The following is a 14564-nucleotide window of genomic DNA, read 5'->3' as shown; positions in this document are numbered from 1 at the left end:
AGTTATTTGTTTATGTTTTATCTAAAGTCGATTTATCTCTGTGAGGTAGCATCTTCAAGTTATTAAATTATAGTTTATTTAGCGTGTCTTTGTCTTTTTTAGTATCGATAGGCGGTGTCCCAAACCAATAGCCTACTCTTACTAGTCCAAGTTCAAATTTTGGCTGGCGACGCCACTGTATTTATCCCTAACGCCTTTTGCTTGGACAGCAGCAAGTTGTGTGTTTAATTAAGATAGCAAAATGCATATTTTCACTCGGCATTATGGGTTCTGTTGTGAGCAAGATTTTGTTGTGTGAAACACATACTAAACCTACTGTATATGCCGTATTTTAACCCAGGTGATTTTTGAACACTTCCCAATGCAATGAATAATGTAAGCAAGTTAACGATCGATCATAAAATAATTATTATTGTTATTAGTATTCTATGATTTTAGCTCACACTTATTTAAATGTTTTATGGTTTCCAACACAAAGTAATTTCCCTAATATGCTACTTCTAAACAGGTTGACCTTATTACCTCTAATAACTCGAAATTTGGCCTGTTTAAAATACGGTTGGTCGCATATTTTTTAATGTTTGGCCTTTAAAATACAGTTGTGGCGTGACTGGCGTCTAATGTCACTATTATTAAGCAATTTATGCGAATTAGGTCTAGCAACCTGGCACATTGTTGCATCATCTTGCCATTTCTTTTTTTCTTTTACCAGATGATCTTTTAGACCTTGAGTTCCTGGCAATGCACTAATTTGGACCTTTAGGTAAACTCCTGGCGTAGATAAATTGAAAATATTCGTTGAACGTTCACAAAAGTTGTTGCACTGAATATGTTAAAAATGGAAATCAAGCAAATCTAGCAATTCAGGTCAGACACATTAGCCAGATCTTTAAAGATATATATATATTTCGCCAACTAAGGCATCGTCAGTATGAATTGCTAGCTTTGCTAGATTATTTTGCTGTTACATTCACAAAAGATTACAAAAAGTGTGAGATAGCATTAATAACACTTGACTAGGGATGTTCAAAGTAGAATACCAAGGTATTCTAGAATAATAGGTTTTGAATCTAGAATAACGAATCCAGAATAGCGAATCCTAGTATATTTTTATTAAATTATTTAACCTCGATTTTGTTTGGGGAAGGGATTAATCTTAATCTACCATACAGGGCCCACAATCGCAGCAATAAATCGCCCAAACAATTTGCTAACATGTGTACATTATAATAAAAAATGTTTTACATTCTTAACAACTGTCATTTAAAGCAGTTGTGTAAACTGTAATATATGTCCACTGTTCAGGTTGTTGCCAAAACTTATATTTTTGCCAATAGTGAGTACAATGCAACACTGCACACAGAACTCTTTAGCAATTCCGTACAGTTTTTAAAAGCATTGTTGGGTCTTAGTGCTTCTTTTTTGACTAATTGATCTGTTATGCAGTCAAATATAGTACTGCAAAGAATACAAAGTTACTATTGACATAACAAATACTTGACAATTTACGCTGTGCATAACTGCATAACCTCGCTGAATATTGGCCTAAAGTTGACCTTAAGTAACCCTATAGCGCATTTTCTCGATGGCCAACATGTGTTACTATGGAACTTAACGCATTTAGGGAAATTGCGAACTCTGCTCCTGACATTACACGTTAGTCGCTCGCCCAATAACGCTTGATTGACACATAATTATTAGACGAACGTTATCGCCAGACGCGAAGTAATTGGTCGCCCGAAAAAACGCTGACACTGCACTACCAGGTTACATTAAAGCAAGCACTATAAATTGGTCGCCGCAGCGACATGCCAACTTACCACGCACGTTTGTGCAATTAGGCGCAACAATCCGTGGTAAAACATTAAATTATATCGGTTCCAATTACCCGAAATAAACGGCAGAATTGGATTTGAATCCCATCTGGATTCGAATCCAAGGATTCAATATTCTACTTAGAGCATCCCTACACTTGACCCACCCTAACCCAAACGCTAACCCGAACCCTAACCCAAATAATGTGCATTAATATAATAATTATTTGAATACTGGTGAAAAAGCCCAAACTCGGGTGGGCATAAGATAGTTTCTCGTCTATGGTACCATAGGATTGTTACGTCACAAATTGAGGTATTGGAGCCTAAAGCGTTTATGTAATTATTAATTCAATGCACATTATTTGGGTTAGGGTGCTGGTTAGCGTTTGGGTTTAGGTAGATAAAGTATTATTAAACTTAATCTTTTGAAGCACAATGTTAGTCAAATTAGTGCATTGTCCGAGACCTCAAAGTCTAAAAGTCGGACTTTTTGATCCTTTGGATGCACTAATTGTCGTAGACTTTTTTGCTTAGAAATGCACTAATTTCTAAAGGATCGGGTGAGATGATTGACCTATATTTTACATGTCTCTGCTAGCCGGGTAACACTAATTTACAGAATGATGAATGGTCGGAACGCTCACTAATTTAAGTGTTAGCCCGTTAAAACAATTATTAAACCAACGCACAATATTTGGGTTAGCGTTTGTGTGAAGGTGGGTCAAGTGTTATTATATTTAATAATATTACTGTGAGCGTTTAACCATTCATCATTCCGTAAATTAGTGTTACCCCTACTAGCGCAGTTAAAATGACAATCGTTTTTGTGTATTAGTTGTAATATATTTGTCGGACCAGCCGGAAAGTTGACGCGGACCAGTGGTTGAGAACCACTGAGTAAGAGTGTTTTTAAATTAGGTCTAGGGCAGTGGTTCCCAACACGTTTTAAGGCAACTCAGTTTATAACAAAAATTCAGTTCGTTAAAATCTTTCGACCCAAGCAAATTGCTGTAATATTTTAAAAGCCATACAAGATTGTGTTGCATACAAATAGCACTTCAAAAGCAGTAACTTTTTCCGAAAATAATATGTTCATCAAATCACTAAGAGATAGCTGTGCTCACTTGCTGTCAATGAGTTTTTGGAATATAGCCGCATGCTCAACTTCCAGCTTCATTAAATATGCTGTTGCTACCAGGCATAGTATATTTAAAACAGGTTCCTCTGGCAATATACATTATTTTCTACCAACTGAACGCCGGATACGATGAATATCAAAACGGACGTTTTGTTTCCAGCGCCGTACCGACAGGTGCTAAAAGATAACCTCTAAATTGCGCGTTGTCTTATCGCTTTGTATTTTGAACGTTGTTTTATCGCTGTGAATTTTGAACGCGTCTCGCACATTTTTATCCCCCTTTTTCTTATTGTGATTTTACTTTGTGTCTTGTTGGCTTTGTGTGTCAGTCCCTGACGAAGGCTTGCCGGATAGTAAGCCGAAACGTTGGTAGAAAATAATATATATTGCCAGAGGAACCTGTTTTAAATATTCCAGCTTCATTTTATGATCATTTTGCCATTTTTTGTAAGCTTAATAATTACTTGAAATATAGTTCACTCAGCAATAACAATGATAATAATAATAATAACTATAATAACAATAATTAAAAGAAAAACTGTTAAATTTTCTTGCACTATACTAACATGCTACAAAGCTTTCCGATGTCTAGACATGAAACGCTTCATGACTTATATTTAAATTTCCACTTTTGTGATCTCGTCCTGTTTTAAACTTTTTTTATTGTTTTTTTTTTCGCCCAAGATATGTTATGCTTAAAAACAAGCGACCCAACTTTGGGTCGCGACCCATGCGTTGGGAACCACTGGTCTAGGGCTCTAGGCTTCTGGAAGTTAGGCCTACAGTACCTTTAATTCGGCTCTGCCTCGTGCAATATCCGCTTGGGGTAAATAGGAATGAGCTATGCAGTTTGTTCTTATAGTAGCATACAGCATTAATCAGTGTTTCAGTGTTAAAAACTGCCTTTTTTAATTTTACATCTGGTCGCTCTGCCTCTAAACATAATTCAACACAAGAATAAAGAGACCTAAAGGCTCATTCCATGTCAATTTACCAGAAGAATTGAAAACCAACATTTCAGATTTTTATAAATATTAAAGTATAGATTGACCCTAAATCAGCGTTTCCCAACCTTTTTTGTCGCGACCCCCCAATTTTGGCGTATTATACATACCCAGATTACAATCATACAATTTTCAAGATGTTCACATTTCTATGTAAATGTTTTAAAATTTGACAAGAGTGTCACAGTTTACGTCATTAACACCTGCACAAGTAGTAACTAAAGTCAAATAACATTATACCGGAGCTTTAGTAATTTATTAAAAATAAAAGTAATCATAATGTCATAAACAGGATTGGATCACTAAGGCTAATGACATTACCACAATTGTTGAGCTAGCGGTTGTTTCTTAACGAATATTACATGCTCACCCTCATGGCTCCCTCTTGCGACTCCCTTGGGTGAGGGTATATTTTTTTTTTGTAACAAATTTTTTTAGTAAAACAGTGATGTTACACTACTATTGTACTTCTAAAGACCGTTGTAAATATCTTACAATGATTTTACAATATAAAACGTTTCTTTCACACTTGACAATAACAAATAATGTCAAAAAAAGTTTTGTCTTTGCTTAAGCCACTTCTAGCCACCCAGTTTAAAAAAAGCGGAAGGCTACCTTCAACTGCCCTTTTCTCTCCAACCTATATTTCGATTTTATCTTTAAGTACCTCAATCAAAAAATAAAAATGTACTTTTTTGTATTGAGTTTTTATTGAAGAATTATATTTTTGGTCCTAACTTTAATTATTTAATTTAAAAAAAATTATATACATGTTACTATATCAGTTGGTTTTAATCTGTACACTTTTATTGTAAAAATATAAAACCACAGCAAAAATAAAAAACAACTTGATTAATTATTTAAAGCATGACCATTTTTTATAATTAAATTTTGCTTTTATTTGTTTAGTTTGTGTTTTTTAGGTTCATTGAGGTGTGATCTAAATCCTTTAATGTTACCCCTAACGTGGTCAAACAGTACCCAATGAACATTTTATTCTGTTGCCAATAAAATGCTCTGATATCATGTTCAGCTTGAACAGCGTGATACATCCTTTAAATTTAACAAAATTATTTTCCATAGAACCTTTATCTTTTATATATGAACTGTTGCTCACATAACATTATTCAAAGAAAGCTCAATTAGTAATTATATTTTTTAACAAACCGTATGATATTTTCCTGTAGTTAGACTTAATTGTGCTATAACAGACACTCACTAAAATCAATATGGCTGCCTTGGTATGTAGCATGGCCTGAAAGCATAGACTTTTGGGGCCACATCCCGTTAAGATCCCTTTTAACGACTCTTGAATGATCGACTAGTCCCTGCGATTGGCTATACACTAATAAACAATGGGCAAATGGGATTTAATCAACAGAACAAATTTAGCATGATAAATTGTGTTAAGTTAGCAAAACTTAGATAACAGAGTGCCATGCTACACACAGGGCGTTTTTGATAAACATATTCTGTCAAACGGGCCAGAAGACACTTTTAAAAACAAACAGGATTTAAGAGAAGAGGTAAAAAATTACTATTTACGTCGTCCAAAAGTTCAGAAAGGGGCCATAGCAGAACATGCTAAGACAAGATGTTTAGATTAAACTGTGAGCCAAATTCATTCATTAAAGGAGCTATAGCCGACCATTGCTCCAGAGCTTACATTGTCACATTAACGACAACAACCAAAACTAGGTAACCCATTGCTGTATGCTGTTAATATCAAGCATAGCATTGCTTTGGATGCAAAATTTCATATGACATGCAATAATACTTTTTAAACAAGACTAATTGCAGCAAAATCAAAATATAGGTTTTGCAATATAAGCTAATTAAAAAAATTGAATGATTTTGTAAACTACGCTGCCAACAATAGATGATAAACATTATGTCCAATTGAAGAAATGACAAATGTCACAGTAACTTAAAAGGTGTCTGTCTGGATTTTTGTTAACAACTTATTTGAACTTTATACGAAGTGGCACCAAAGAGAAAACACAAGAAACAGACATTCCATCAAGTTTAACTTTTTTCAGTTACGCTTTAATGAGCACAAAGGTGAACTTAGGAAAGAGGGTCATAACCCCACATATGAAAAGTTTTAAAGTGAAATTAATACTTTCTCTTTAGAAAAAATGAATTGACAAAGGAATGACCAACCTAAAACATCTTACACATTCATTATTAACTCCACTTTTAAACAACAAATATTTATATTGAAACTTTTATAATAGTCAGTTTTTGACATATTTGATCTTTGTTGTATAACGTAAGTATGATGACAAATTCTCTTTCAGACCTTCACAAACCATGTCAACATACTGGAAAACAAGCATGCTAAAATAAACAGTTGAACAATTTTAATACTTTTAAAAAATAATTCAGCATAAGGACCAATTTTTAAGAAAATGTTTTCATTATCAGGGTGAAAATGTATAAATATTGCAAAAAGGCTTTCTTATTTTTAAAGTATGATTTATGTAGCCAACAACATTTCAACAACTGTAGATTACTTTCTACAACATCAAAAATATCAAACGAATATGATATTATCATTGTTGGAGGGGGAATGGTTGGAGGAGCAATGGCATGTGCAATTGGCAAGTTTTAAATAAATTGATTTATAATACCACAGGTAGAACTTTTTGTTTTGTTACAGGCCAGAGTGAACATTTAGCCAACAAAAGCATATTATTGCTTGATGGATCACCAATAAGCAACCTAAAAACACATGACAATGTACAATACCCATACAGTGCTAGAGTATGTGCAATATCACCAGGTAATGTGAAGTTTTTAAAGAAAATAAAATCATGGCAACACGTTACACGGCATTCAAATGTCAAGCGAATGCAGGTAACGTTTAACAAAGTTGTTAGCACAAACAATGCATTTCTACATTTTTGTCACAACATTTTAGGTGTGGGATGGTTGCTCAAGTGGTATGATAACATTTGAAAAGGACAACATGACAAAAAATCTTTGTACAATTGTTGAGAATGATATGATTGTTTCCAGTTTTTTTAAAGTTCTAAACAATGAGCTGAAAGGGAGAGTTGATATACTTCCAAGTTCCAAAGTTGTATCATGTGTAGTTCAGCAAGGTAAAGTGCTTGATAGTAAAAAACCTGTACCAAAAGCTACACTGAAACTAAGCGATGGAACTGAGCTCACAACCAAATTGTTGGTAAGTTTAATTAACATACTCAGTTTGTCATGCATCAAACATAAAATGTTTTTTACAGATTGCTGCAGATGGAGCAAACTCCTTTATTGCTCGAACACTGGAACTAGACAGTGTGTCATGGAACTATGATCAGTCTGCTGTAATTGCAAACTTGACCCTTCATGAACCGACTGAAAATATTGTAGCTTGGCAAAGATTTCTTCCAACAGGTATAATATACTTTCTAACATTAAAATAAATTGTTATCTATGGCAATGAGATCATTGTGTTAAAAAATCAATATGTATGTAATCTTTGTAGGTCCAATAGCCCTTCTACCATTAAATGATACAACAAGTTCTTTGGTTTGGAGCACTAGTCATAAACATTCCCAGGCATTGTTAAATATGAGCGAAGAGGATTTTGTGTTTGAAATTAACAATGCTTTTGTAAGTAGCTTCAGTTAAATCTTGCATAAATTGTATAAGAATATTGTTAATAAAGTAAAAAACGTAATAACTATAAAGATTTACAATTATTTGGATGTGATATATATGGGAACACACAATAAGACCTAAAAAGCAACAGTACATTAAGCAGAAAAATCTGCAAAACCACAGTATTAAAACGAAACACATAAAAAGTCAAAATACGTATTAATAGCCAGTACAGAATTACATTGAAATTTTTTACATCCTAAATTCATCAAAATAATGCCTGAAACTGTATGTAGAGGGTATGGGACGATCCGGGGCCATCGGTCTGGCATCGGCCATTATTGTGTCGATAATTGAATGGCCTAGTAGTTAGGCTGCCAATGTTGTAGCACCGGATTTTTTGCCCTGTTTGGGATTATTTGGGGGGTAATCGGTGGGGTTAGAAAATTGGGTAGGCTAAACTTATTACGGGAGTTCATGATGGTTTGGGGTTAGGTAAAGTGTCCTTTAGGCCTGATTCTGACCATTTGGGTCTTATTCCGAGGGGTTTAGAACTTATTCAGATTTAGATGGTTTTACGACTATTAGGCATTAGTCCTATTTTGGTCTTATTCCAAACAGTGTTTTATTCCGTCATTAATGTTGTTCTTATCTCGGTCTTATGGCTGGAGTCTATATATATGTTAAAAGCTTTCTGTTTTTAGTTAAAGGAAATGGATACAAATGAAGCACAAAAAGGCTTAGAGAAAATGCTTGGGGATGCTTTAAACTACCTATTTTCCGATGCCAGTAAGTAATTTTTATGATTTTGAGTTTGTTTTTATTGGATTGCTGCATTTAAGAACTTTCCCCAGGAACCTACTCATCTATGCAATATCCACCAAGCATTGCAGCAATTGCAGGAAAGCGCTTCAAATTTCCACTAGGCTGTTCACATGCGAATGAATATGTCAAACCAAGGGTGGCGTTTATTGGTGACACTATACACAGGTAAAAATTTGGATATTTTTATGAATTGAGTAATGATGGCTAAATTTTGTAGAAACAAGCTTGTTATCAAAAGTAGCTACAAAAATGCCTTACAAATGTAACCTGTTTGTCGTCAAATATTGTGCTTCAAATAAAATAAAGTTACTACTGCCAGTAATTTGTAACCGAAACCATAATTAACAATAACGCTGTGTGTAACCCTTTAGGATTCTAAATTTTATTTTGAACATCCCTATTCCATACACAGGTAAAAATTTGGATATTTTTATGAATTGAGTAATGATGGATAAATTTTGTAGAAACAAGCTTGTTATCAAAAGTAGCTACAAAAATGCCTTACAAATGTAACCTGTTTGTCGTCAAATATTGTGCTGCAAATAAAATAAAGTTACTACTGCCAGTAATTTGTATCCGAAACCATAATTAACAATTACACTGTGTGTAACCCTTTAGGATTCTAAATTTTATTTTGAACATCCCTATTCCCTAATTGCCACATTCATTTTTTTATAATTATCTGCTATAACACGAGGCTAACAAGTTTACATGGACATAGTAGAACAAAATATGGAATATGATAATGAATAGTCTGACAGCATAGCATGATGGATTCTTACATTTTGTTTAAGCACAAAAAATTAGGGTAGATTTTGACCAAGCGAGTAGTCCTTTAAAGGGTTGGCAAGCCTGTCAATTGACCGCACTTTAATTAACTGGTCAAATACTCATATTGGATTCAAATGTTGTAAATTTTGTTTTTAATAATCTTGATTGTAACTTTTTTAAAGAAATCAAATATGTAATGGTAGGGTTTTCCTGATGCAAACACATGTTCTGTGGTAATAACAAAGTGTTTGTAATAGCAAAGTAGATTTATTTTGTTTAGAATAGATGCACGTATATGATGAATCGCGTTTGTCATAAAAGGAATTTACACTAGTTGGGGTATACCACAATCTGAGGCTACTTAGAAATTTAAGAACCTTATCTCCAGCCTTATCTCCAGTGGACCCTGGTGATGATTCAGAAAATTGAGAGTGACAAAAGTTGTGACAAGGAGTAAAAATATTTTTTTACTGATGCATTTACTTGTTGTTAAATTTCGGTAATAAACTTGTTGGCTTAACTTGGTGGTTGTAGTAATCGTAAAATAGACTACAATACTGCTGTAGTATTGCTTGCAAGATGGGCATGGTTTTGCAAAAATTCTTATTAATAGTCAAAAAATAAATGTTTTTGTTTTACAAACCATTGAACTTGAACCAAAACGTATATATATTTATTTAAAGTTAAAATCAAGGTTTATTTGTAACTTCCAATTGCATTTTGATAGTGTGTATAGTATTTGACCAATTGACCAGATTTTATTTGACTGGTCAAATGCCCAACCCTAGTCCTTTACTCTATTTAACCTGGATATGTTGTATAGTTAAATGTCTCAGAACAGACTAATCAAAGGTACATCAATTAAATAGGCACAGAAATAATAAACATTGGTATATTAAAAACAAAAATTTAAAACAAACTTACTCTTTAGGTAACAAGCGTGTCACAACTATGCACTAATCAAAGTAGACTCAAACCAAAGGGCTTCCCCCCCTATTAATTATAGCTTAGGTTCACACTGAATACATTTATTTTGATTTTTACAATTAAATCAGTAACAAAGCTTAATGAACAATAGAGCAGTGCATAGTTCATGCTGATTTATCGTGTCTAATAATATTATTCCATTTTGAGGATAGTTTTGATGTTTTTGATCAAATTAAACTAGTAGTACATATTTTTGAGGTGTATGTTTTTACTGTTGTGGCAGTATATTTGGCTGTTGTTGATTTGAACTTTGTGTTTATAATGTTTTTAGAGTTCATCCGCTTGCTGGCCAAGGAGTTAATCTTGGATTCAGGGATGTGGAATGTTTAGTTAAAACCCTAAGTGAAGCTGCTTACAAAGGACATGACATTGGTATGGAATTAAATTTACAAGCTATGAACAGAAAATTGAAAATTGACATTTGTTTTAGGATCACTGGCACATTTATTGGACTATGAGGCAAAACAACAATTGCAAAATTTACCATTTGTTTCCATGGTTCATGGTCTTAAATACCTTTTTTCGACAAACAACTCAACCGCAATTCTGTTGCGATCATTTGGATTAACAGCATGTAATGTCAATAGCTCACTTAAAGTAAGTAGATTATTGCACTTTCTGTCTTTTAAATTTTACAAAGCTTTTATATTTTAGGAAATGTTTATTGAACAAGCAACAAAATAAAACAAGCATTATGACCTAGAGAAGAATGGAGTAACAAGTTTTAAATAAATTCTTTGAACAGCAACTTGGGCCATCAGAAGCAATAGTCTTCGGTTCATTTGTTTCCATTCCCTACTCAATACACATTTGTTATTTTTATGTTAAAATAGGTGGTTATTTAAACATTGTAACCTGTCATATCTGCGATGTTCCTTTTGATTGTTATGCAGAAAATCTCTATGAAAAACAGCCAAATCTTCAGGTTCAATTGCTTGGCGAGATCCATTATTTTTGGGTGCTTTTTGGTTGGAAACCCAGTTTTGTATGAACTTTTCCCTTGTCTAACCACATTAAAAACTCATAATTAATTAATTCCAAGTTATTTCAATAAATGACCACGAAAACTATTGGATGCAAGAATCTTTATGTTCTTGTTAATTAATTGGTCAATGTCAACCTCTATATTGTTTGTGTACATTAGCAACAACAATGAGGTGATTTAATGATTTGTATATCAACAATATAATGAAATTATTTGAAAGAGGTCATTTGCCTGGCAAACTGTAACTTCAAAATTTGCACTACTGTAAACAACGAAAGTAAGCAATAAACAAATAGCATTTTCCATATTCTTTTTAGACATACAAAATGTACCTAGTTTATAATTTTATTTAATTTGTTTTTTTTTATTTCTACATCTTTGGATACAAGTTTTTTTTAAGTATTTAAATTGCAGAAATCAAAGCTACTGTGTGTTGTTAATGAATCATAAATAAAACAAAAATAAAAACTTAAGCAGTATAAATACAAAGTTTTATCAGTTATTGTAGCGGAGCATACCTTATTGTATTTGAGATTGTGCTGTTGCCAGTAGTGGTGATGCCATTCTTGTGTTTTTATTTGCAAATCTTTCAGGCTTGTTTCCAATGCTGTATCACTGCTTTTATGTTCAACAACTATTGGGCGAATGTTTGATATCTTGTCAGGTTTACCAGTGTATACATCTTTTGAATAGAGTTTAAATCCAATTTTTGAGCGTGGAATAATTTTTCCAAAGTTATTCCAGGACATTTATAGAATTAATTAGCCAGAAACAAGCAGAAATATTCTAATTTAAAAGGTAAAGCATTGTAATGTTAAACTTCCCAATACTCTGTCATAAATTAAAAATTGGAGGCGCTCTTTCACTATTGTACGTAAAAATTAACAAAAAAAATTTTCTTGAAATGCCGGATACCACAACACATATTGTTTGGGTTAGGGTGCGGGTTAGCGTTTGGTTGAGGGTGGGTATTATTAATAATAAACATAATATTACTTGACCCACCCTCACCCAAACCCTAACCCAAACAATATGCGTTGTGGTATGCGGTATTATTATTTATTTTTTTTTGCATAATTTTTCACGTACAATAGTGAAAGAGCGCCAAATTGGACACTATCACAATCGCACTGCTTGCTAGAAATTGGCCAATGCGATAAAACAACCTAGTTTTTTTTGGTGGTACTAAATACCGAATCGAACCACATGGGATCGAATGCCAACAAAACTAAAAGTCTGTTTTAGTCGTAAATTTAATTATCATGACCCCTATTCCCTAGCTCCACACCCGATCCGTTAGAAATCAGTGCATTTCTAAGCAAAAAGGTCTACGACAATCAGGGCATCCAATGGCAGAAAAGTCTAGACTTTTAGACCTTGAGGTCCTGGCAATGCACTGATTTGGACCTTTAGGTAAACTCCCGGCGAAGATAAATTAAAAATATTCATTAAAAGTTCAGAAAAGATAACAAAAAATATGAGATAGGGTTAATAACACTTGACCCACCTAAACCCTAACGCTAACCCAAATAATGTGCGTTATTTTAATAATTCTTTAAATGCTGGGGAAAAAAGCCCAAACTCGGATGGTTTCTCGTCCATTGTATTTAAGATTATTACGTCACAAATTGATGTATTGGGGCCTGAAGCGTTATAATTATTAAATTATCGCACATTATTGGGGTTAGGGCGCTGGTTAGCGTTTGGTTGGGTCAAGTATTGTTAAACTTAATCTTCTTATGCACATTTGTTAATGCAAATTGGTGCATTGTCCAAGACCTCAAAGGATAATTCCATGTCAAAGCAACCAACCTATTTAACCCATATGTTTTCAAAATTGCTCAAATTTTGTACATGTGTAGAGTTTTCCATCCTGATTACAATAAACTTTATTTTACCAAAATTTTTTGAGGGGTTAAAAAGTTATGCTGTTTTGAAATATTGGGCATTTTGTGCTCGCTGAACCGTGAAACTCATTGATTTTTACTCATGCAAAGTTCAATCTAGCATAACTTTTTAATGGATTGGAGTTTTACTTTAAAATTAAGTTTATTTAAAAGATAATAACCTAATGTTAGATTTGTTACATTGTTTTGTTGTTTCAGCTCTAAGGTCAGAGGTCAAGTGCAGGTCAAACCAATGTGTATTTTAAAAATCAGTGAAGCGGAACCCAATTTAGAAGTGAAATATCTCAAAAGCATTGACTTAAATTTTTTTGTGTAAGGTGTCTATGGAGAGCTTATTCCAAGTACTTTCATTTAAACCAGGTTTCATTGCTCCTTTCAAGGAATACCACTGTCATAAACTGTGACATTTGTTTTTTAAATAAATTAATTTCTCAACATATTTTTTGTTCTTAAAATGTTTATGAAGAATATACTCCTCCAAATACTTTTTTAAAACATGGGTGGATAAAGTCCATTATATCATATTTTTTTTATTTCAGATTCATTACAAGTTGATAAATTCTGTAGTTTTGTGAATTGTTTATGTAAAATTATCGAAAAAGTACTCATCAAGTTATTGAAAACCCAGTTAATGAAGAGTTTAGTGCTTGTAGTGTTGGTTTACACACTAATGTGGATTCTGACTGTCATAAACTAACTATGGTAAAATAATATCGGCCTTATTGCAAAAAGAAAATTTGCTTGTATCACCATGCTTTTTCCTAAATAAATATGATCTGCCTCAAAAAGTCTGCTGCAATCCATTTAAATCACATAAAACAAATATTATGGCTAAATTACAAAAAATACAACTTGATTTTTCACAAAAAACTAAGCAAAATAATTTAAGCTTATCCCTGGACAAAAAATTGTAGTAATTGCAAAACAAAGCTAAAATTAATTTGTAGTGAAAATGAAATCATTTTATCAGAATCGTCAATTGATACGAATGTTAGTGTAGCTGCCTCTAGCACTAGTGACAACAGCGATTTATATCTTTCCACAAGTCAGCTTACACAAGCCTAAATGTGATTAGTCAATCCCATTAAAACTTCATAGCCTACCATCATCCAGCAAGATTGTATATAGAAAAAGGAAATTGGACTCTATTTATCAAGATTTAAAGAAGAGGTTTTCAACTGCTCTTAAACTTCCACACTTGGAAACTACTAATAGAGAAGAGAATGCAAAATTATTGTAAATATGCAAAAAGCCAAAGATTTTGACAAACTAATGGATAAAATTCAAACCAAACTGGTTACAGAAGAATCCTACTCAGCAAAAGTTCAACTTCTTACCTTTTCTCCAGACTCTTGGTCTAGAAAAAAAAGTTTCAGAATTTTTTGGAGTGCCAGAAAATATGATTCGTACAGCAAAGAATTTTTTAAAATTTACGAAAGTCCAAAAAAAATGTACACCAAAAGAGAAAACCATTGCCAGCAGGAAACATAGAAAGAAGCTGTGCTGATTTTTTACTGTGGCAAT

The 14564-nt window shown here is 33.1% G+C and overlaps 2 protein-coding genes across 2 annotated transcripts; one reads left to right on the top strand and one right to left on the bottom strand.

Moving 5' to 3' along the window:
• Nucleotides 1-5704: 5704 nt before the first annotated feature.
• Nucleotides 5705-11853, top strand: LOC146168070 (ubiquinone biosynthesis monooxygenase COQ6, mitochondrial-like). The gene is made up of 10 exons (XM_083393946.1): nt 5705-6562; nt 6622-6818; nt 6883-7149; nt 7208-7358; nt 7450-7577; nt 8270-8354; nt 8420-8555; nt 10420-10520; nt 10579-10745; nt 10803-11853. Exons 1-10 carry the CDS (start codon nt 6394-6396, stop codon nt 10830-10832), a joined length of 1431 nt encoding a protein of 476 aa, XP_083250072.1. The 5' UTR covers nt 5705-6393; the 3' UTR covers nt 10833-11853.
• On the bottom strand, nt 10790-11946 carry LOC146168069 (cytochrome c oxidase assembly factor 8-like). Its single transcript, XM_083394044.1, has 3 exons — nt 11652-11946; nt 11004-11152; nt 10790-10943 (listed from the first exon to the last, which is right to left on the bottom strand). The coding sequence occupies exons 1-3, from the start codon at nt 11880-11882 to the stop codon at nt 10841-10843; spliced, it is 483 nt and encodes a 160-aa protein (XP_083250170.1). The 5' UTR covers nt 11883-11946; the 3' UTR covers nt 10790-10840.
• Between the last annotated feature and the right edge of the window lie 2618 nt (nt 11947-14564).

Source organism: Ascidiella aspersa, chromosome 1 (assembly GCF_963924565.1).
Source record: "Ascidiella aspersa chromosome 1, kaAscAspe10.2, whole genome shotgun sequence".
NCBI lineage: Eukaryota > Metazoa > Chordata > Ascidiacea > Phlebobranchia > Ascidiidae > Ascidiella > Ascidiella aspersa.
This window is presented reverse-complemented; position numbering and strand designations above follow the sequence as displayed.

Excerpts from the sequence above, each read along its gene's own strand:
- LOC146168070 (XM_083393946.1), top strand. The coding sequence starts at position 6,394 with ATGTATAAATATTGCAAAAAGGCTTTCTTATTTTTAAAGTATGATTTA. Across the intron at positions 7,359-7,449 it reads GCAAAGATTTCTTCCAACAG|GTCCAATAGCCCTTCTACCA; the intron begins GTATAATATACT and ends TAATCTTTGTAG. Across the intron at positions 7,578-8,269 it reads TTGAAATTAACAATGCTTTT|TTAAAGGAAATGGATACAAA; the intron begins GTAAGTAGCTTC and ends TTCTGTTTTTAG.
- LOC146168069 (XM_083394044.1), bottom strand. The coding sequence starts at position 11,882 with ATGTCCTGGAATAACTTTGGAAAAATTATTCCACGCTCAAAAATTGGA. Across the intron at positions 11,153-11,651 it reads ACAATCTCAAATACAATAAG|ACAAGGGAAAAGTTCATACA; the intron begins GTATGCTCCGCT and ends TAATGTGGTTAG. Across the intron at positions 10,944-11,003 it reads GAACATCGCAGATATGACAG|GGAATGGAAACAAATGAACC; the intron begins GTTACAATGTTT and ends TGTATTGAGTAG.